This window comes from Octopus sinensis, linkage group LG21 (assembly GCF_006345805.1).
Source record: "Octopus sinensis linkage group LG21, ASM634580v1, whole genome shotgun sequence".
Classification (NCBI taxonomy): domain Eukaryota; kingdom Metazoa; phylum Mollusca; class Cephalopoda; order Octopoda; family Octopodidae; genus Octopus; species Octopus sinensis.
The window spans coordinates 4,595,378-4,617,328 of NC_043017.1; the positions used below are offsets into that span (position 1 = coordinate 4,595,378).

Here is a 21,951-nt window from a genome sequence, read left to right on the forward strand (position 1 = left end):
TAACAGGAGGAACACACACACACGACATTTCTTTCAGCTTCTGTCTACCAAATCCACGTACAAGCTTTGGTCGTTCTAAGGCTATAGTAGATGACACTTGCCCAAGGTGTCACGCGGTGGGATTGAACCCAAAACCAATCGATTGGGAAATAAGAATTCCCAATTAAAAGAAATCATATTTCACAGAAATTTCTTTCTATAAAATAAAATTAAAAAGGGATGCAATTTTTAGCGACTCTCAAAAATAGGGTTTATAAGAGTTAATCCCTCGAAATACATAAAAGAAAGAAGCATGCACGCTCGCTCGCTCAATTATACTTTTTATCAAAGGACACTACTATTCCCTTCGGATTTTGTTTAATATAAGAAGAAAGTTAATAAGGTCCATTCTCTACACGTTTTTACTTAACGTCTTCAACATTGTTGCTGGAGATCTAATCGTTTCATCTAAACTCACAATTCGGAGACCCCCCTTCGGTCACGACACAGACCATGGGATTGCACCTAGAAAGTTACCCTCCTAGACACAAGTCCGGGCGGGGTTGTTTATGGAAGACCAGTTGTCGCCCATGCATACCGGCCTCCCCGCTCCACGCCACCAGTGTTATCCAAGGGAAAGGCAAAGGGGCCGATACAGCTTGGCACCAGTGACGTCGCAACTCATTTCTACAGCTGAGTGAACTGGAGCAACATGAAATAAAGTGTCTTGCTCAAGAACACAACACGCAGCCCGGTCCGGGATTCGAGCTCACAACCTCACGATCGTAAGCTCGACGCTCTAACCACTGAGCCATGCGCCTTCACAATAGAAATCTAATAATTCAACTTTCGTCGTGCCTTTATTCGGGAAACATATTTTCAAAAATTAGACTTAATCGGGAAAGATGAGGAATCTAGTAAGATGAGAGTTAGTTCCCCTGACAACGTATTCTGCATCTTTTCCAGCATCATGTATTCATCCACGCATCTGTCTGTCTGTCTTCTCTCTGTATATATATATATATGTATATATAATATAATTTTGGGAATACATCAAAATAATGCAGCTCTAGACCCTTTCAGAGAACCCCTTCAACGTTGCTATACCTCTTATCACATGGCCTCAGCTGACCAATGAAAATCCAATATTTCCACTTCCTGAGTCCTAATCATTTATTCATTAGAAGTAGGTCACATTCTGCAAAGTGTCCATCTACCAAATTCCACCCGCAAGGTATAATTTCTCTTTAACGCTTAACCATTATGTGTCGCAACTATAATCGCATGTAAAATAAGCTACAATAATTTTTAACTATTGGAAATATAGTAAAGGGTGAATAAATAGAAATCGAAACACCTTTCTATGAATTCAACAATTATAACTAGAGAAAAATTTATACAAAATTATTTTTCTTATTGTCAACCGTCCTTCCTTTCATTAGTATAATATTTGTTTTTGTTTGGTATGTTATAAAATTCTTGGCACCTCTGAAAGCAATGTGAATTTGGTCATGGGTCAACTCAGTAAAGAATCACCTGAGGTTTAATTAAACAGCAACTGAGCACAGGTGAATTACGTTTCTGGAGATTATGATTATGTAATCTACGACACTGCAGTTTCCTAAAGGCGAGTGGTTAGAGTGTAGTTTCGATTCCTGGACCAGGCGGTGTGTTGTGTTCTTGAGCAAAAAACCACTTCATTACATGTTCCTCTGCGATCACTTCCACACCTGACGTGTGGCTCACCGTACACCTGTACAGTGATTATTTGATAGAGTGATCTTTTGTGCGGTACAAACATGTAATCACTACAAACAAATCGTCTGTGCAAGTGGTTCAACTGACGACAAAACAGTCAACAGTTTAACATAAACTAGTCACACACAAAATAATAATAGTAACATGCTAACATTTCAAATGCTTTTTAATCCCATAGCACATCAATATCAGTGCTGCCTATTTGGCATTTTTAACGTTAGTTGCTCAGATTTAATTGCAACATTTGGTAAATCATAACCGAAAGTGTGAAGACTTTTGGCATCAAGCAAAGAGAAATGACTGATGAAGCTTCCATGCCGGGCACTGGTACAAGTGCTTTTTATGTGACACTAGCACCTATGAGCCCTCAAGACAAGGCCCTCTCAAATCCACTCACAAAGTTTTGGTCCAGCCTGGTGCTATAGCAGAAGACATTTGTTAAAAGTTCCATGCAGTGGGACTAAGCCTGGAGCCACTTTAATTGGGAATAAAACTTCTTACCACACAGCCACACATGTGAGATAAAGAAATATCAGAATGCAGCTTGAGGTGTTTTCATGTTTTTTCATTGTACCTGTAGCCTGAAAATATGAAGAATTCACCCAAGGTTCTATGATATAATTCTAATCACTAATTAAAAAATAAATTTCAACTATTAACTCGAGGCCTTTATCTACAGTTTATCAAGATAGATGGTTGTAACATTTCCACTGTTAGCTCTTTACTTTTTTAATATCTTCTGTATCTTATACTGTCTTTCTATTATTTCAGAATATCAGATGGCATTGGCATTAAAGAATTTTGTCCTTGAGATGTATCCTCAATATTTACCACCTTTTAAAGACTGTAGGAAGATGTTATACTTTCTGTGAATTGAGATTAGTAACAACATTTCTGTACTCCACTCTATGGAATGTGAACAAGATGGCTTTGGATCCTACTTAACCACGAACAAATTTATAAAAGACTTTCCAGCCACTTCAGAAATTAATAAAAATAAGAGTTGATGAAAAAATTTTCCATAGAAATATTTAAAAATAAAATTAAAAAGATAAAATATATATATTATGGTGATAAAAACAAAGTTATGGAGAATGAATTCTGTGAGAACACGATTAAGTGTAAAACAGAGCCTAAAGTGGTTGATTTTTCTGATGACATACTGAAAGAGATAGGAAAGACATCTTATCATTGCAATACCTGTAAAAGGTCATTCTCTCATAAAGGTCACTTCACTATTCATAAACGCATTCATACAGGAGAAAAACCATTCAACTGTGATACTTGTGGTAAATCATTTGCTGTAAGTAGTACCTTAACTAGACACAAACGTATTCATACAGGAGAGAAACCGTATCACTGTGATATCTGTGGTAAATCGTTCACTGTATCTTGTCACTTAAGTAATCATAAATATGTTCATACAAGAGAGAAACCATTTCACTGTGATATCTGTGGTAAATCATTCTCTTTAAGGAGTCACTTAACGAGTCACAAATATAGTCATACAGGAGAGAGATCATATCACTGTGATATCTGTGGTAAATCATTCTCACTAAAAGGTCATTTAACTTCTCATAAACGTATTCATACAGGAGAGAAGCCATTCCACTGTGATGTCTGCAGTAAAGCATTCTCCGAAAGAAGTACATTAACTAACCACAGACGCATTCATACAGGTGAAAAGCCTTACTGCTGTGTTATCTGTGGTAAATCATTCTCTCATGGACGTACGTTAACCAACCATGAACATATTCATACAGGAGGCAAACCATATCATTGTGATATCTGTGGTAATTCATTCTCTCAAACTGGTAATTTAACTAGACACAAACGCATTCATACAGGAGAGAAACCCTATCGCTGTGATATCTGTGGTAAATCCTTCTCTGTAATAAACCATTTAACTCGACACAAACGCATTCATACAAAAGAAAAAACAGTAACACAACAACGTGTCAGGTAAACCTCTCAAAGATGTAGACACACCTGTCACTATACGATGGTGCACCTTCAGATTTAGAAAATACAGTTCACAAAAATCTTCCCACTCTACAAATTAGTGCCCACCCAGAATATTCTGAAGCGCCCCCAGGCACCAAATCTGTCAAAAGGACTGGATGTAGCTTAACTAGACACCAGTATTTTCATACAGGAGTGAAAAATAACAACTAATGTCTCTGATTGAACATTATCAAAAAATTACTTAACTACGCAAGCATTCATACAAAAAAGAGTGAGTGTATCAATATCAAAAATCATTCTATGAAAAAAGAAAGATATAACCATCAATATATCGACTCTGAAAAGGAGATATACAGTTAAGGAAACCTCCCAACTCTATTTTATATAACCACTTTATGAGTGAAATAGTATGAAACACTGTAATGTTTTTAATAAAATTATTCATTCAGAATATATATATATATATACTAAAATATTTCCTGAAGGTAGAAAAGATAATTATTTATTTAACATTGTACATAGCTGAGAAATATATACTTATAAACCAGTGATGTCATAAATTATATACACCATAAAAAGAAATATTTCATATCCTGTGATATATATATATTCCAGATCTTGGGAACATTTTTATCTATATCATATATATATATATTCTTTTATAAAGTTTATTTAAAGTATGATGTATGGTTCAGCTTAATGTTAATTCATGTGTTAATAAATACGAAGTTGGTTGTGAACATAAATCCTTATCATTAGTGTCTGAATGTCCATTCTGCACCCTTGTATTGGTTTAACATTTCTGTTACACAAGATAATACCACATTTTGTCAATCTTTTGTCATCTCAATTCTGAAGCTCAGAATCCTGTGTTCTGATCGCATACTATTTGTGAATATTACCATCTTCTTTCAGTCATTCCCATGTGGTTGGGAAACAAGCTTCTTACTACACAGTCACACCTGCACCTGTATGTATATATATATACAATGGGCTTCTTTCAGTTTCCATCTACTATATCCTTTCACAGAGCTGTGGTTAAGCAGGGGCTATAATAGAAGACAGCAGGACTGCACCTGAAATCATCTGGTCGGGAAGCAAAGTTCTTAACTACACTGCCGTGCTTCTGGAAAATTTATAATTTCTTTTACTTTCAAGAACTAACTTCATATAATTTCAGATCATTCTGTTATACTTTTATGAAGGTGAATGGCCTAGTGGTTAGGGCATTCATCCCACAATCTTATGGTCATGAGTTCAATTTCCAGTGGCGTGTTGTGTCCTTGAGCTTTATCTCACATTCCTCTGGTTCACTTAGCTGGCAAAAATAGGTCGTATTTGAAAGGACTGGCCTTATCACATTCTACGTCACAATAAATCTCCCTAAGAAATATTTTAAGGTACATGTGTCTCTGGAAAGCTCAGCCACTTGCATGTTAATCTCATGAGCAGGCTGTTCCGTTGATCAGATCAGCGGGAACCCTCGTTGTCATAACTGACAGACTGCCAGTTATATAAGTGCATGAAAATTATTAGAAAGCAGATCAAGGTTTTAATGAATTAGATTTTCTTCCTTATCTATCAGCAACCATTTACCAAGTATCCTAAGCATATGACTACCTTGTGAGTTGAGTTTTATTAAATTTCATGTTTGAAGCAGATCAAATCCTAATTCTTAGAATTCCAAGAGCTCAGTTATCTTGATCATTTATTGAATCCACTACATCTCAAAAATGGTTTTACTAGAATGGGTTAGCTAAATTGAACTACCGAGCAGATGCCACTGTACAAAGCAGTGATCCAATTGTAGAAAACTGGACTGAAACCAGCTGCTATGAGAACAGACTCCAAGTATTGGTGGTCAACTCTATCAAAGTCTTTAGATTCATCTAAATTGATCAGAGCCCCACCTATGCCAGCTTCATTACCCACCCTCTGTATGATGTAGTACATGGGGTGGAGGTTGTCGCGAATAGTCCTAGTTGGGATGGCACATGTTTGTGCCTTGCAAACCAACTTGTCCATGACAAGCGCCAACCGCTTGGCTAACACCTTGACCAAAATCTTCAGCTTTGCATTGAGCAGAGTAATGGGCCTGAAATTCTCCATTATGTACCCCTTGTTTGGGTCCTTTTTCAGCAGTGCCACCTCCCTTCGACAGACTACAGTGGGAATTCTCTCATTCTGCTGCCTGTTGTGGTAGGTATCTGCTAAGAGGCCTGCAAACAAGTCTGGCATCGAAATATAAAGCTCATCCAAATCCAGTGATCTGCCTTTCATGCAGCCCTTCATCACCTCCTGTATTTTCATGGCTGTTATTGGCCTTTCACAACATTCTGCCTCACTCGCTAAGAATGGTGGCAAACTGTTCAGGCAGACATTGAAGTCTGCTCTGTTATTTGTCCTACCACTCGTCCTGAACAGTCAAGCAAAGTGCTCCAGAAAGGCCACAATTATAATAATCCTTTCTACTATAAGCAGAAGGCCTGAAATTTTGGGGGAGGGGTTAAGGCGATTACATCAACCCCAGTACTCAACTGGTACTTATTTTATTGACCCTGAAAGGATGAAGGGTAAAGTCAACTTTGGTGGGGTTTGAACTCTGAAAGTAGAGGCAGACAAAAAGCCACTAAGCATTTTTTCCAGCACAGCAACGATTCTGCCAGCTCACTGCCTTCAATAATAGAAATAATAATAACCCTTTCTCCTATGGGCACAAGTCCCGAAATTTGTGGGGAGGGAATAGTCGATTACATCAACCCCCTGCTTTCCCAAGTACTTAACTGGTACTTATTTTAGCAACCCCTAAAGGATGAAAGGCAAAGCCATCCCCAGCAGCATGTGAACCCAGAATGTAAAGATGGCATTGTGCCTGGCATGCTAACGATTCTGCCAGCTCTCCGCCTAATAATAATTATTAATTCTTTTAATGGCCACAAGGGTTTAAATAAAGTTACATGAAGAGACAATGACAGGACGATACAAATGAGTTTTAAAAGCATGTAAACAAAATATAACATAGAAAATTAAATAAATAAAACTCCCAAAAGGGGGAGGCGTTTTAAGGCTACTTGTGGAAAGACCCACAAAGGCCACATGTGCCTGACCTACAGGCAAGAGCCCTTCTTTTATTTTTCACAGGTGCATGCTCAAAATGAGTCCTTTCACACAGGCCATTTTCCCAACATTTACCCACCTTTCAGCAAATTTGCTCGAAGGCAACACTTCTTTCTCCACCCTCCCTTCCTTTCCTTTTCAAGTGAAATATCGCTAATCATTTCTTTTAATGGCACACGACCTGAAATTTAGGAGGAGGGGTAAGTCGATTACGCTGAACCCCAGTACTCAGCTGGTACTTATTTTATCGAGTCCGAAAAGATGAAAGGCAAAGTCGACCTCGGCGAAATTTGGACTAAGAACGTGAGGCGGACGAAATACTTATTTCTTTACTACCCACAAGGGGCCAAACACAGAGGGAACAAACAAAGACAGACAGACGGATTAAGTAGATTACATTGACCCCAGTGCGTAACTGGTACTTATTTAATCGACCCCGAAAGGATAAAAGGTAAAGTCGACCTCGGCGGAATTTGAATTCAGAACGTAACGGCAGACGAAATACCGCAAAGTATTTCGCCTGGCGTGCTAACGTTTCTGCTGGGTCGATTTCTTTGACTAAAATCCTCCAAAGCGGTGCCCCAGCATGGCCCCATATGATGACTGAAACATTTAAAAGGTAAAAGATGGTGAGAACCCCTGCTCCTAAAATATAAACAAGTTCATGAGGGGATTTGTGTGACTGAACAATAAGCTCACCCAAAAGTTCCGAGTTCAGTCCCTACTAAAGGTGGTATTTAAATGTAAGCAAGAGGACACCTAGTAACTGCTTAGGTGGTCCCAGCTCCCTTAGAGTGTCAGGAACTAACGGGCCGAAGCACCTGTTTGACGGGAGTTCTTCTTCGAAAGATTTCTCCTGCTGTCTGCTCGCTCCACAGCGAGTTTCTGTTCCTTACACCCGCATATATTTCATATCGAAACTACGGCGAAAGACATGACGTTAGCTTCGCTGCTCGGCTGTGACAAGATACGAAAAGAGGAAGAAGCTGCACTTTTGTCCAAATCGTAAGATTTTGTTGATCAAATATTTGAAAACAACCCAGTCTAACGATGAGATACTTTAATTATTTTATTGTTTGATAAAAAAAGACACAATCCAATGTATGTTTTAAAACGGTAAGTTAACGAATATTTGCTTTAAGGCTTTAAAAATGTAATAAAGATTATAGAATTATGTCTCTTTGAAGACACATTGAGAAAAGTTATTGTTTCTTCACCAGGATAAAAACTATCAAACGATCCTTGATGATCTGTAGTTTTCGAAAACCCTGGATTAACCGTTGTTAACCTTCTAGGTTTGGCGAATATTTACAAATCAAACCTACGACGAAAGTGAAATTTTAAAACCTTTTAGATGTTAATTGACCCGAGACCGCCTCTGGTGCCCTGATACAAACTTTATGTTTTCAAGGGATCTAAATTAAAACTACCCTTGAAAAATTTTTGTGTTAATTTATACTGTAGGCAATATCTGTTTTTTGTGGGGTTCGGGGGCGGAAAACAAGGGCCACCCCGGGCAGCACGCACTCTAGCTACGTTATTGGTTACAACGTATGAATATACACTCTTTATAATAATAATGAAATTATTGTATACAGTGCTCAGGTGCACCACAATATCTATATCCATATCTTCGATCGCACTGTTTACAAAGACCTATTCATATACAAAACATCGCAACTTTCAGTGTTGGCTCCAAATTTTATAAGAAATCTTGTAGAGATAACTTTAAAAAGTGATTTAATTTTATATATTATGTTACAAAATCTAAAAGTGTGGCTGTCATTTGTAAATGTTTAGAATTCACTTAATGTTGTTTCATGTAATATAAATAACATATTAAAAGTAAAGCTCAGTTGTTCAGGTAAATGTATATGTCAACACTTCATCTTTATAGAAATGTAATAAAATTCCCTCTGTTAAATCCCTGCTTTTAAGCGTCCTCTATTTCTTATACTATTTCTCTATTTCAGAATATCAGATGGCACTGGCGTAACAATATTTTACTTCACATGCTTCTTCAATATTTATCATCTTTAAAGACTCCAGGAGAATTATATATATACTACAATTACTGTGTAATATTTCCTCTGATTGAGATTATTAGCAACATTGCATGATTACAAGATGAGTTTGGATACCAATTAAACGTGGAGAAATTTGCAAAGAAGTTTGTATCTTCAGATATTGATGGATAGTTACTACAGTTGTTGACAACAGAGCAACAGAAATCGTAATTGGAAGTATAAAAACAAAAAGGAAATAATTATATTGTAGTGGGATAAAATAAATTATGGAGAATGGATTATGTGAAAACCAAATTAAATGTAAAAAAACAGTCCAAAAGCATTGATTTTTCTGATAAGATGTCTAAAGAGATTGGGAAAATGTCGTACCACTGTGATATCTGCAAAAAGACATTCCATCAGAAAGCTAGCATAACTACTCACAGACGTACTCATACAGGGGAAAAACCATATCACTGCGATATCTGTGGGAAAACATTCTCTGAAACTGGTCATTTAAAAAGACACAAACGCATTCATACAGGAGAGAAGCCATATCACTGTGATGTCTGTGGGAAAACATTCTCTCAAACCAGTCATTTGACTATACACAAGCGTTTTCATACTGGAGACAAACCCTATCACTGCGATATCTGTGGTAAATCATTCTCTCAGAAGAGTCACTTAACTACTCACAAACGTTTCCATACAGGAGATAAACCTTATTGCTGTGATATCTGTGGTACATCATTCTCTCAGACAAGTCACTTGACTATTCACAAACGTATTCATACAGGCGAGAAGCCATATCACTGTGATATCTGTGGCAAATCATTCTCACAAAATAGTGACATATCTAAACATAAATACATTCATACAGGAGAGAAGCCCTATTGCTGTGATACTTGTGGTAAACCATTCTCCACCAGTAGTGATTTAACCAAACATAAACGTGTTCATTCAGGAGAGAAACCGTATCACTGTGACATCTGCGGCAAATCGTTCTCTGTAGGCAGCACATTGGTCACTCATAAACGCATTCATACAGGAGAGAAGCAACATCACTGCGATATCTGTGGCAAATCATTTTCAGGAAGTAGCGAATTAACTACACATATACGCATTCATACAGGAGAGAAGCCATATTGCTGTGATATCTGTGGCAAATCCTTCTCCAGAAGTGGTGACTTAACTACACACATACGTATTCATACAGGAGAGAAGCCATATCACTGTCGTACCTGTGATAAGTCATTCTCACAGACAGGTTGCTTAACTCGACACAAGTGTGTTCATACAGATGAAACAACATATAACTGATCATCCGCATCATTTAATGTCCATTTTCTATGCTGGCATTGGTTGGACAGTTTGATAGCAGCTGTAAGGCCAGGGGGCTACAGCAGATTCTGTTGTCTGCTCTAGCATGATTTCTGCTGCTAACTGCCCTTCCTAATGCCAACCACTTTACAGAGTGTCCTGGGTGCTTTTTATCGGGCATCAGCACAAATGCTTTTTTCATTTACATAGCACCATCAACAGGGATTCTTTTTATGTGGCACCAGCACTGACAGAGTCACCGAGTAACTTGCAAAACAAGCTGATATCTGTGATAAATCATTCTTCCTTCAAAAATCACATAATTACATATGTGTGTGTCAGTGTGGCCTCAAATTTGAACAAATTTATAGTTTCTAAATCATCATCATTAATATTTTAAATGTCCATCATGTTTGTTGTTATGAGTTGGGCATGTCTCTTATACAAGCCATCGCTGTATTTTCTCAGTTGGTTGTCATTTCAGCATTGAGGCACAGAATCTTAAATTCTGACTTTGTCGTCCTTTGTGAATAACTAGAAATCTGAAGCTGGTTTACTCCTGAATTATTTTCTCTAATTTCTTTTCCTGTTACATGCAACTAAAATTTTATTGTATCTTGGGACGGTCATTATGCCAGTTATAAACACACTGGTCCAATTTCACTTCTTTTATTATTATTAGTCAATTCATTAACATTTAACCAATTAGCTAATCAATTGTTTGATTAATCATTTAGTCAACCAATCAATAGACTAAATTTGTTAAAGCAATTATTCAAAATTGATATAAATAAATACACTTATTTTGTCTGTATGTATGTTGTCATCATCATTTAATGTCCGTTTTCCATGCTGGCATGGGTTGGATGGCTTGACAGGAACTGGCAAAGCCAAGGGCTACACCAGGTTCCCTAGTCTGTTTTGGCTTGGCTTCTACAGCTGGATGCCCTTTCTAATCCCCAACCACTTTACAGAGTGTACTGGATGTTTTTTTACATGGTACCTACATCAATGAGCAACTGATGACTCATTCAGAATGCATATGCAGATATAAATCTGAATGACCTCTAGAGCAAGGCAAGCGTCATGTCCTTTGTTTTTATGAGGCACATGCAGCAGCAAACTACGGCACTGGCTCGGCAGAGATTAAATGCTATATAAAGTCTGAAGGGAACATTTAAATCCAGATACGACAACCATTTTACTACCTTTAGGCACTCCAAAAGGAGACATGCAACGATGCTCTTGGCATAAATATAGAGACTGAAGGATGCAAACATCAATGACTTCATCAAATGGAAGATCCTTTCTGAGATCACACCTTACATTAACAGGTCAAAATCACGTTCTTTGTGGTCACTTGAAAAACTGGATCATCTAATCATCATCATCATTGTTCGACCGTGGTCGAGACAATGGAATTTACCATGCTACGCCAGACTTCATGGTCCATCATAGCATTACGGAGGTCCTGTTGCTGGATGCCTGTATCCCTGGAGATTACATCAGGGTAGGAGAGTGTGCGCCCTCTGGTATCGCGTGCAGATTGCTTCCAGAGGAGAAGAGTAGAAATCACCTCGTTTTCAGCTCTACAACAATGTCCAGCAAACTGGACTCTTCTACCTTTCACAAGAGATGACACAGGTGGTAGTTTCCCATATATTTGCATTTTGGTTGGATGGCGCTTCCACGAGAGATTTTGAGCTCTCATAAGGAGGCGAGTGTAGGTTCCATCCAACTGCCTCTCAAGCTTCTTTGATAACGTCCAGGTTTCTGAGCCATATAGTAGAATTGGTTCGACTGTGGCTTTGAAGATTTCAAGTTTGAAGTCTCTACTTAGATTTGATGACCAGATCTTATGCATGTCATCTAAAGACCCCAAGAACTACCAGGAACTGTATAAATAGGAAAACTAAGACTTTTCATCATGTCTGCATTTTACAAAGTACATCAGAGGAATTAAAGATAAACCACCAAACAGACTATAATTCATTCCAGTGTTGGTTTATGAAATTTTCCACACTAAAGGCTATTTTCTGTACAGTTAATTATCTCCCTTCCGTTGCACACTACCTTCAAGATATGTGTGCTCATTCAAACCTCAATCACTAAACCAGCTTGAAAAATGGCTAAATAAATTTAATATTTTGGTGAGGAAACACTAGGTAGCTGATATTTCACAAGGCTTTAAGTACTGGGGTCAATTCATTTGACTAAAACTTTTTAATGACTGGAAAAAGTAATATAAAAAAATGTGTGTACATAGGTACTAACTTATCTGTAAATGCTTTTATGTACATTCATATATTTATACTTGTGTATGTAAAATTGAACACAGTCTCACACATGCATACATGTACATATATCATCATCATCGTTTAACGTCTGCTTTCACAGAGAATTAGAAGTTTTTAGCTGCATTGAAGAGTATTATCGAAAGTGGCATATATTTAGAAAAAGTGTAGGTAGGAACCCCATCAGATGCACCCGGTGTAAGCTTTGGACACATAAAAGGTGCAGCTATATCAGAGCAAGGCTAACAGGGAAAATAGCTTTTGTATGTGAAAGATGCACAGATACAATATACGCTGAAAATGTACAGAAAATAGACTCCATCAACTGCCAGGTGGGCAAGCTTGAAGTAGTAGGTAGCTCCTGTTATCTAGGTGACCAACTTAGTAGTGAAGGTGGATGCTCCGAGAGCATAGCTGTGAGAATACGATTAGGCTGAGCAAAATTCAGAGAGCTTCTACCTCTGCTGGCAACAAAGGGTCTATCTCTTAGAGTGAAAGGCAGATTGTATGATGCCTGTGTGCAAACTGCTATGCTACATGGCAGTGAAACATGGGATGTGAGAGTGTAGGCTTGAAAGAAATGAAGCCAGTATGCTTTGCTAGATGTGCAATGTCAGTGAGTATGTTCGACAAAGGGTAAACATCTTGAGAGAAAAATTAACTATAAGAGGCATCAGATGTGTGTAAGAGAGACGACTGCACTGGTATGGTCATGTGATGTGTATGGACGAGGACAGGTATGTAAAGAAGTGATCTCTAACTGTGGAGAGCACCTGTGGTAGAGGTAGACATGGGACAAGGTGGTGGAGCATGATCTTCAAACTTTGAGCCTCACTGAGGCAATGACGAGTGACCAAGACCTTTAGCGATGTGCTGTGCATGAGAAGACTCATCAAGCCCAATGAAATCATAATCATGAGTGATGTTGGTACCGTGTAACTGGCACCCATGCCAGTGGTGTGTAGAGAGCACCTTTCGAGTGTTGGGCCTCATGGAGGCAAAGTGGTTGAGTTCGTTTCAAGCATTGAGTCTCACAGAGGCAAGTTCCATCCGAGCATTGGTCCTCATGGAGGTGAGTTCCTTTTGAGTGTTGGGTTTCTTAGAGGCAATGACCGAGACCTTTGGCATTATGTCATGCTTGAGAAGAAGACCCATCAAGCTGTATGAGATCACAGTCATGACAGATACCAGTGTCATGCAAATGGCACCCATGCCATATAGAAACCATGCCATATAAGACTGGAGTCTGGTACAGCTCCCCAGCTTGCCAGCCCTGGTCAAACCATCCAACCCATGCCAGCATTGAAAGTGGGCATTAAAGGATGATGATAATGATAAATAATCCTTTCTTCTAAAAGCACAAAGACTAAAAAGTTTCACATCTTTTCAAGCACAGCAAACAGCCAGAAGTCTTGACCCCGTCATCTCCTCTGATGCCCAACATCTGAAGATCCCCTCTCATTACTTTGTCCGTCTTCCTGGGTCTACCCCTTCCACATGTTCCCTCCATAATTAGAGCCCAGCACTTCTTGATGCAGCTGTCCTCATCCATATGCATTACATGACTGTACCAGTGCAGTCTTCTCTGCTGCACACTAGATCTGATGCCTCATACATCCAGTTTTTCTCTCAAATCACTTACACTCTGTTGTACATGCACACTGACATTACCCATCCAGTGGACCATACTGGCTTCCTTTCTTTCAAGTCTTCGCATTTTCTCAGCACTCACAGTCCATAATCTTACACAGTCATCGTTTAACCTCCCTTTCACTCTGAGGAAGAGGCCCTTCATTACTAACAGAAGCAACAACTCTTTGAACTTTGCCCAGCCTATTCTTATTCTAGTGGCTATGCTTTCAGAACGACCTCCACCGCTATTAATTGGGTCCCTAAGTAACGAAACTGTCTAATACTTCTAATATGTATAAAACGGGTTTATGAGGTTTCTGTTTACAAAATTTCACTCACAAGGTATTGGTCAATTTGAGGCTGAAGAATATGATGAACACACTTGCAGTGGGATTGAACACAGACCTATCTAGCAGATGTGTGCAAAGTTAACTTGTATAGCTAGGCATGTAACTAAAAATTCATCAAGTTTGTGAATTTTTAAAGTTTATGGTTGGATTAGTTCAAGTGTTAAGATGGTTTCTGCATTCAGAATGAGAAGGAGAATAATGTGAAAATGAACAGCTTTATTTGAATTTCATGTCATTAAAGATAATTATAAAAAGTAATAAGGTCAGAACTCTGGATTCAATAGCTGAGGAAACAAAATATTGAAAATATGGGATGATATACTGCAGACGATAGACAGGCAATTCGTCAACAGATAACTTACAGTAAATATGTGATCATCCTTGCAATTGACCGATTGGACAATTTTCTGGTTCTATCAATGATATAGGCGTCCCCTTTGTATAGAAGCCTTCTGCCTCCTCATTCCATTTTGGTGAACTCTATGATCGATACTTCCACATGTTGACTTATTGTCCAATCAGTGAATTGTCAGCACACGACTTCCGACATGTCAAACACGCAATCTGCAAGCAACAGGTGGCCATTTCCAAACACAAGTGGAGCCCATAAGTGGCATAGCTGCATGTTTAACCCTTTCGTTACCAACCCGGCTGAAACCGGCTCTGGCTCTTTAGTACAAATGTCTTCCTTTCAAAAGTTCTGAATGAAAATCTTCCAAACCTTAGTCACAATTTATGTTCCTAACACTAGCTGAATGTCAACTAAATTATTTTACTAAATTCTTTGTTATATTTAAAGTTAATTGAAAGAAACAGAGCATCTTAAAATGAATACAGTAACGAAAGGGTTAAAAATCATTATCAGTGTCATGATCATTTATCATCCGTTTTCCATGCTGGAACGGGTTGGATGGTTTGACAGGAGCTGGCCAGGTTCCAGTTGCTTGTTCTGGCAGGATCTCTATGGATGGATGCCCTTCCAAACACCAACCACTTTACACAGTGTACAGGGTGCTTTTACGCGACACCAGCACAGGTGTTTTTTACATGGCCCTGGTACCCACAATCCCTCAAGATTAGGAATACTCAGCTGAAGAGAGATCCTGGGGACATGCTTGTATGCAAGGATGATCACGTATTTACCGTATTTTAACATGTGTAAGAACCCTTTTTTGTCAAAAATTAGGTTAAGAAAACATGAAAGTTTCTTACACATGGATAGTATTATAATCCTTTACAAAACCTTTTTTCCAAATTTCAAGCCCCCAAAATAAGGGGTTCCTTATACATGTTAAAATACAGTACTTAGCTTGATGTGTTTTCTCAAGCACAGCATACCACCAGAAGTCTCAGTCCCCTGATATCTCTCTTAGACATTTAAAAACGGGAAACCCGAAAAATTCTTGATAGTAAAAATAATTAATACAATTTAATTGATAAAAATAGGATTAATGATGAGCAAATAAACGGTTTTAAAGGATTTTTACTTAACAATAAAGATTTTATATGACAGGAATCTTTGTTCTAAATGTGTGTTTTAGAGTATGCAGACCCTATGGCAACATGTATGTGAACAATGTGGCCCACAAGGACTGCAGTTTGACATGCCTGATACAAAGTATGGTAGGTATGTCCAACACATAACATCATACAGAATGGTTACAATGATTCACAACTTCTACCACATAAATTATCTCACCAATGTCCAGTTGTGACTGTATAAATTATAATATTGGCAGATTGTTACCATACAGTTATATTTTCTTTTTTGTTTGTAAATATATTTGTGCTTAGGGTGTTAATGTTGATATAGTTAATTTCCTTTATGGAATCCACACATGCATATAAAAGTGATTTATTTTTAAAGAATGATTTATCCTTGTTATCAGTCACATGGCTTTACTCCTGTATGAATATGCTTGTGTCTAGATACACTACATCTTTGAGAAAATGATTTTCCACAAATATCACAGTGATATGGCTTCTCTCCCGTATGAATATATCTATGAGTAGTTAATTGATCGTTTCGAGAAAATGATTTACTACAAATATCGCAATGATATGGTTTCTCGCCCGTATGTCTGTATTTGTGAGTAGTTAACTCACCACTTTGACAGAACGAAATACCACAGATATCACACTGATATGGCTTCTCTCCCGTATGAACACGTTTGTGAGTAGTTAAGTTATGATTTCGAGAGAATGTTTTATCACAGATATCACACTGATATGGTTTCTCTCCAGTATGAATGCGTCTGTGCTTAGTTAAGTGGCCAGTTTGTAAAAATGATTTACCACAGATATCACAGTGATATGGCTTCTCCCCTGTATGGATACGGTTGTGAGTAGTTAAGTGGTGATTTCGAGAGAATGATCGACCACAGATATCACACTGATATGGTTTCTCTCCTGTATGAACACGTTTATGCTTAGTTAAGTGACCAGCTTGAGAGAATGATTTATCACAGATATCACATTGATATGGTTTTTCTCCCGTGTGAACATGCTTGTGTTTAGTTAAATGATCACTTTGAGAAAATGAGTTACCACAGATATCACAGTGATATGGTTTCTCTCCTGTATGAATGCGTTTGTGAGAAGTTAAATTACTACTTGAAGAGAATGATTTTCCACAGGTATCACAACGAAATGGTTTCTCGCCTGTATGAATACGTTTGTGTTTAGTTAAGTCACCACCACTTCGAGAGAATGATTTACCACAGATATTACAAAAATAGGGTTTTTCACCTGTATGAATACGCCTGTGGGTTGTTAAGGTATTTCTATGAGAGAATGATTCGCCACAGATATCGCAGTGAAATGGTCTTTCTCCCGTATGTATACGGATATGAGTAGTTAAGATATTTTTATGAGAGAATGATTTACCACAGATATCACAGTGATATGGTTTTTCTCCTGTATGAATACGTTTGTGACCTTTATGTGAGAAGGACTTTTTACAGATATTACAGTAGTGCAATGTTTTTTGTTTCTCTTTCGTTATATTATCCAGAAAACCAGTCCTTTTAATCTGCGTTTCACATTTAATTTTTTGCTCACAAATTTCATTTTCCATAATTTTCCTTCTATCATCACAACGAAAAGATGCTTTTCTTCCTTTAGTTGTTAAATGTAGTGAAGTAGAAAAATTTTGTTAATAACCTCAGAGGACATTTTCTGATGCAATTCTACTGGAGATTTATATAAACAGGTTCATATCTGTTCAGTGTATTCCATGTCTTTGTCTATGAATTATGATGAATAGTTATGGTGCTTCCAAAGTAGAAAATTCTTTAATACCAATATCAACTGATACTCTGAAATAATAAAGAAACAAGATAAGATTAAGTATAGACTAATAAAATAAAAATTTAGTAATGGAACTTTTACTACAATTCTAGTGAAGGCGCATGGCTCAGTGGTTAGAGCGTCAAGCTTACGACTGTGAGGTTGTGAGTTCGAATCCCGAAACAGGCTGCATATTGTGTTCTTGAGCAAGACACTTTATTTCATGTTGCTCTAGTTCACTCAGCTGTAGAAATGAGTTGAGACGTCACAGGTGCCAAGCTGTATCGGCCCCTTTGCCTTTCCCTTGGATAACACTGGTGGCATGGTGAGGGGAGGCCGGTATGCATGGGCGACTGCTGGTCTTCCGTAAACAACCTTGCCTGGACTTGTGCCTGGGAGGGTAACTTTCTAGGTGCAATCCCATGGTCAGTCATGACCGAAGGGGGTCTCAACTACAATTCTATGTTGATAGACTGTAAATATAGAAACTTTACCTGAACAATCAAACTTTCCTTTTTTAATTCGTTACTAAAATTACATCACATAACCTTGTAATGAAGTTTACATATTTGTAAACTACAGCTATACCTTCAAATTGTTTATCATAAGAAACAGGGTAGAATCAGAAAGGTCCAAGAATCTAGTAACCCAGTAAATAATGTACTTCGTTTACCGTTCCTCTTGAAACACTCCCTTTGAAAATATACACATTAATGAGAGTTGCTGAAGCATGGAACAAACTGCCAGCATCAGTTGTTAGTTGTCGGAGCACTGCATCCTTCAAAACTTCCATGCTTTCTGAGATTCGCCAACACTACACCTGATTTTCTCCCCTCCATACACACACACTGCATATACTCTATACGCACTTTCTGAGAAGTTGTGGTGCACCTGAGCACTGTATACAATAATTTCATTATTATTATTTAAATCTTCCACACCTCAAAAGCACTCAGGAAAATCATTCATTACCAACTGTGATTCTTCATTTTAGAAGAGTTGGACGATTGTAAGGCAAAAAAAAAAGTGCATCAGTTTTCTCAGAGGATATATACGACATGTTTGATCGTAACAGAAAAGAGAGTGGAACCAGTATTTAGTTATATCCATCCCTTTATGTTCTGAATCCAAACGCCACCGTAAGTGGTCTTCCCCGGTCATAATTCTGGGATGATCAAATAAGGAGACATCCTTGTTTCTGACACAACAAAATGGCGATCTTTCGTTTGTAGATCGCAAAAGGAAAGGTTAAACAAATCAGTAATAATCGTCAATGAGATAAAAGTGCACGTATTGCCAGGCACCCTCATTAGCATTAATTGTAGGCATGCCATGGTGACCCATGCACGAACACGATGGAAGATACGTAGAGCAAAATTAAAGAAAAAATGTCGCGCTATGCTTCGAAAGTGGCACACCCTGTTTCCACATTATTATCCTACAATTTAATATTTTAGTATTCTTTTACTTGTTTCAGTCAGGCTGCGGCCATGCTGGAGCATCGGCTTGAAGAATTTTAGTCGCACGAATCAACCCAGTACTTTTTTTAAAAACCTGGTACTTATTCTATTGGACACTTTACCCAAAACCGTTTCGTTATGAAGAAGTAAATACATATTAGTAATAAATAATTCGGACTTTATATAGAGAGATATGTAGATATATATCATTATCATTTACATTTCGTAATAAACCCGTTGAACATTTCATTATATATCAATTAAAATTAACCATAAATCAGGTAACGTTCGCTTATATTGATTTCAAATTTTTGGCACAAAGCCGGCCACTTCGGGGGAAAGAAACGAATCCATTATATTGACTCCGGTGTTCAACTGGTACTCCTTTTATCGACCCCCGAAAGGATAAAAGGCAAAATCGACCTCAGCGGAATTTGAACTCAGATGGACGTAGAGATGTACGAGATGCTACTAACGGTTCCGCCAGCTCGACACCTTCAAACATTCGCTTCTATTTGGCGATTATTAACAATTTCCGTTATTTTCATCCTGTGGTCTTCTTCAAGTAAAATCTCATTAACAAAAACTTCGAATTCATTTTATAAGGTATGGACGTTCAGTCCTGTGTCTTCAGAAATAAACAGATCCATGTCTTGCGAGAAGAAACGGTAAAATTACCGAAGACGAAGGAACGGCATCCTGTATGAGGAAATATTCCCCCCTGTTATGTGCTTTCACTTCTGTACGAATATTCTGCCCTCAAAAGGGGGCACACAGTTCTATTATTTACTCACATAATAACAATTATAAAGCAAAACTTTGTCAACTTACGTGTCTCGATGCAAACAGCGATCGACCCAATTAACCAACAACAAAAACGAAACATCAATTAAAAGTTTCGAGTCATCAAAGTTATTTCCCTTTCCTAAGATGTATTTCGTGAATTGTCCGGTAGGAGAGGGAAGCTTCCTGGTGGGCAGGGACTTATGATAAGCATGTAGACGATGATTTTAAGCACTCACAAGGCGCCACATGCTGGCAGAAACGTTAGCACGCCGGGCGAAATGCTTAGCAGTATTTCGTCTGCCGTTACGTTCTGAGTTCAAATTCCGCCGAGGTCGACTTTGCCTTTCATCCTTTTGGGGTTGATAAATTAAGTACCAGTTACGCACTGGGGTCGATGTCTGTCCTCTCTGTGTTTAACCCCTTGTGGGTAGTAAAGAAATAGGCATTTCGTCCGCTGCTGCGTTCTGAATTCAAATTCCGCCGAGGTCGACTTTGCCTTTCATCCTTTTGGGGTCGATAAATTAAATACCAGTTATGCACTGGGGGCGATGTCTGTCCTCTCTGTGTTTAGCCCCTTGTGGGTAGTAAAGAAATAGGTATTTCGTCCGCTGCTGTGTTTGGAGTTCAAATTCTGCTGAGGTCAACTTTGCCTTTCATCCTTTTGGGGTCGATAAATTAAGTACCAGTTACGTACAGGCTTCCTCCGTATACACAACACAAATTATTAATCAAATGAATGTGAACTTAAAATTTGTAATTTCTCATCCAGGGCCAGACTCAAGGTATCGAAAGTGACGATAAGATCAATTCAAACTGAGCTGTTATGGAGGTCCTATGTTAAAGATAAACACGGTTAGACTTGAAATATATATTTATATGGAGCACAAAATACAGGAGGAAAAAATATAAGGAAAAACAACCTGTGTCTATCTACTTAACTACACCCCGTCTCTCTCTTTATATATATATAAAATCAAAATAAGCAACAAGTATATCCGAGGTAGAGTAGTACAATTGTTTCATGCTACTTCATTTTATTCAACACTGTAAGTATTACATCAGTTTTAAAATGTCGAGCAATCTTCAGCCATTTATAGAATTTTCCAATCACATTCTTATCTCTATTTCATTTGCCGGTACCATATTCATCTGAATCTAAATTTTGCTGAACCTATATATATATATATATATATATGTTCTTTTATTCTTTGACTTGTTTCAGTCATTTGACTGTGGCCATGCTGGAACAACGCCTTTAGTCGAACAAAATCGACCCTAAGACTTATTCTTTGTAATCCTAGTACTTATTTTATCAGTCACTTTTGCTGAACTGGTAAATTATGGGGACGTAAACACCAACATCGGTTGTCAAGCGATGGTGGGGAGACAAACAGACACACACACACATATGATGGGCTTCTTTCAGTTTCCACTTACCAAATCCACTCACAAGGCTTTAGTCATTCTGAGGTTATAGTGGAAGACTCTTGCCCAAGGTGCCACGCAGGGGGACTTTTATCTTTTACTTGCTAAACTCATTAGACTGCAGCCACCACATTGAAGAATTTTTAGCCAAATGAATCAACCTCAGAACTTATATATTTTTAAGCCTGATACATATTCTATCAGTCTCTTTTTGCTGAACTGCTAAGTTATGGGGATGTAAACACACCAATACCAGTTGTTAAGCATGGGTGGGAACAAACACACACAACAGATTTCTTTTCAGTTTCTGTCTACCAAAAGCGACTCGGTGCCACACCTTCATCGGTGACCTCGAATCCATTGACATTTCATGGGATGAAGCTGAACTCGCTGTGGCTGACTGACCACGTTGGAGAAACCTTGCCACCCAATGCACCACACAGCGCAGGAGGACCTAAGACTAAGAAGAATCTGAATGCTAAAGGGTAAAGAGAATCTATTTCTGGTGTACCTCTCGTACATACTTTTCCAGTGTGTGTCACATATACAGCTTACTTTATATTTTAACTAG

General features: G+C 38.1%; 2 protein-coding genes across 2 annotated transcripts; one reads left to right on the forward strand and one right to left on the reverse strand.

Moving 5' to 3' along the window:
* Positions 1 to 956: 956 nt before the first annotated feature.
* LOC115222909 (zinc finger protein 883-like) lies at positions 957 to 10,926 on the forward strand. Its single transcript, XM_029793295.2, has 4 exons — positions 957 to 1,213; positions 2,509 to 3,628; positions 8,529 to 8,535; positions 9,253 to 10,926. The coding sequence occupies exons 2-4, from the start codon at positions 2,744 to 2,746 to the stop codon at positions 10,143 to 10,145; spliced, it is 1,785 nt and encodes a 594-aa protein (XP_029649155.2). The 5' UTR covers positions 957 to 1,213; positions 2,509 to 2,743; the 3' UTR covers positions 10,146 to 10,926.
* A 3,696-nt stretch (positions 10,927 to 14,622) lies between these two features.
* Positions 14,623 to 20,070, reverse strand: LOC115222749 (zinc finger protein 239-like). Its single transcript, XM_029793049.2, has 3 exons — positions 20,001 to 20,070; positions 17,113 to 17,738; positions 14,623 to 16,866 (listed from the first exon to the last, which is right to left on the reverse strand). Exons 2-3 carry the CDS (start codon positions 17,495 to 17,497, stop codon positions 16,307 to 16,309), a joined length of 945 nt encoding a protein of 314 aa, XP_029648909.2. The 5' UTR covers positions 17,498 to 17,738; positions 20,001 to 20,070; the 3' UTR covers positions 14,623 to 16,306.
* Between the last annotated feature and the right edge of the window lie 1,881 nt (positions 20,071 to 21,951).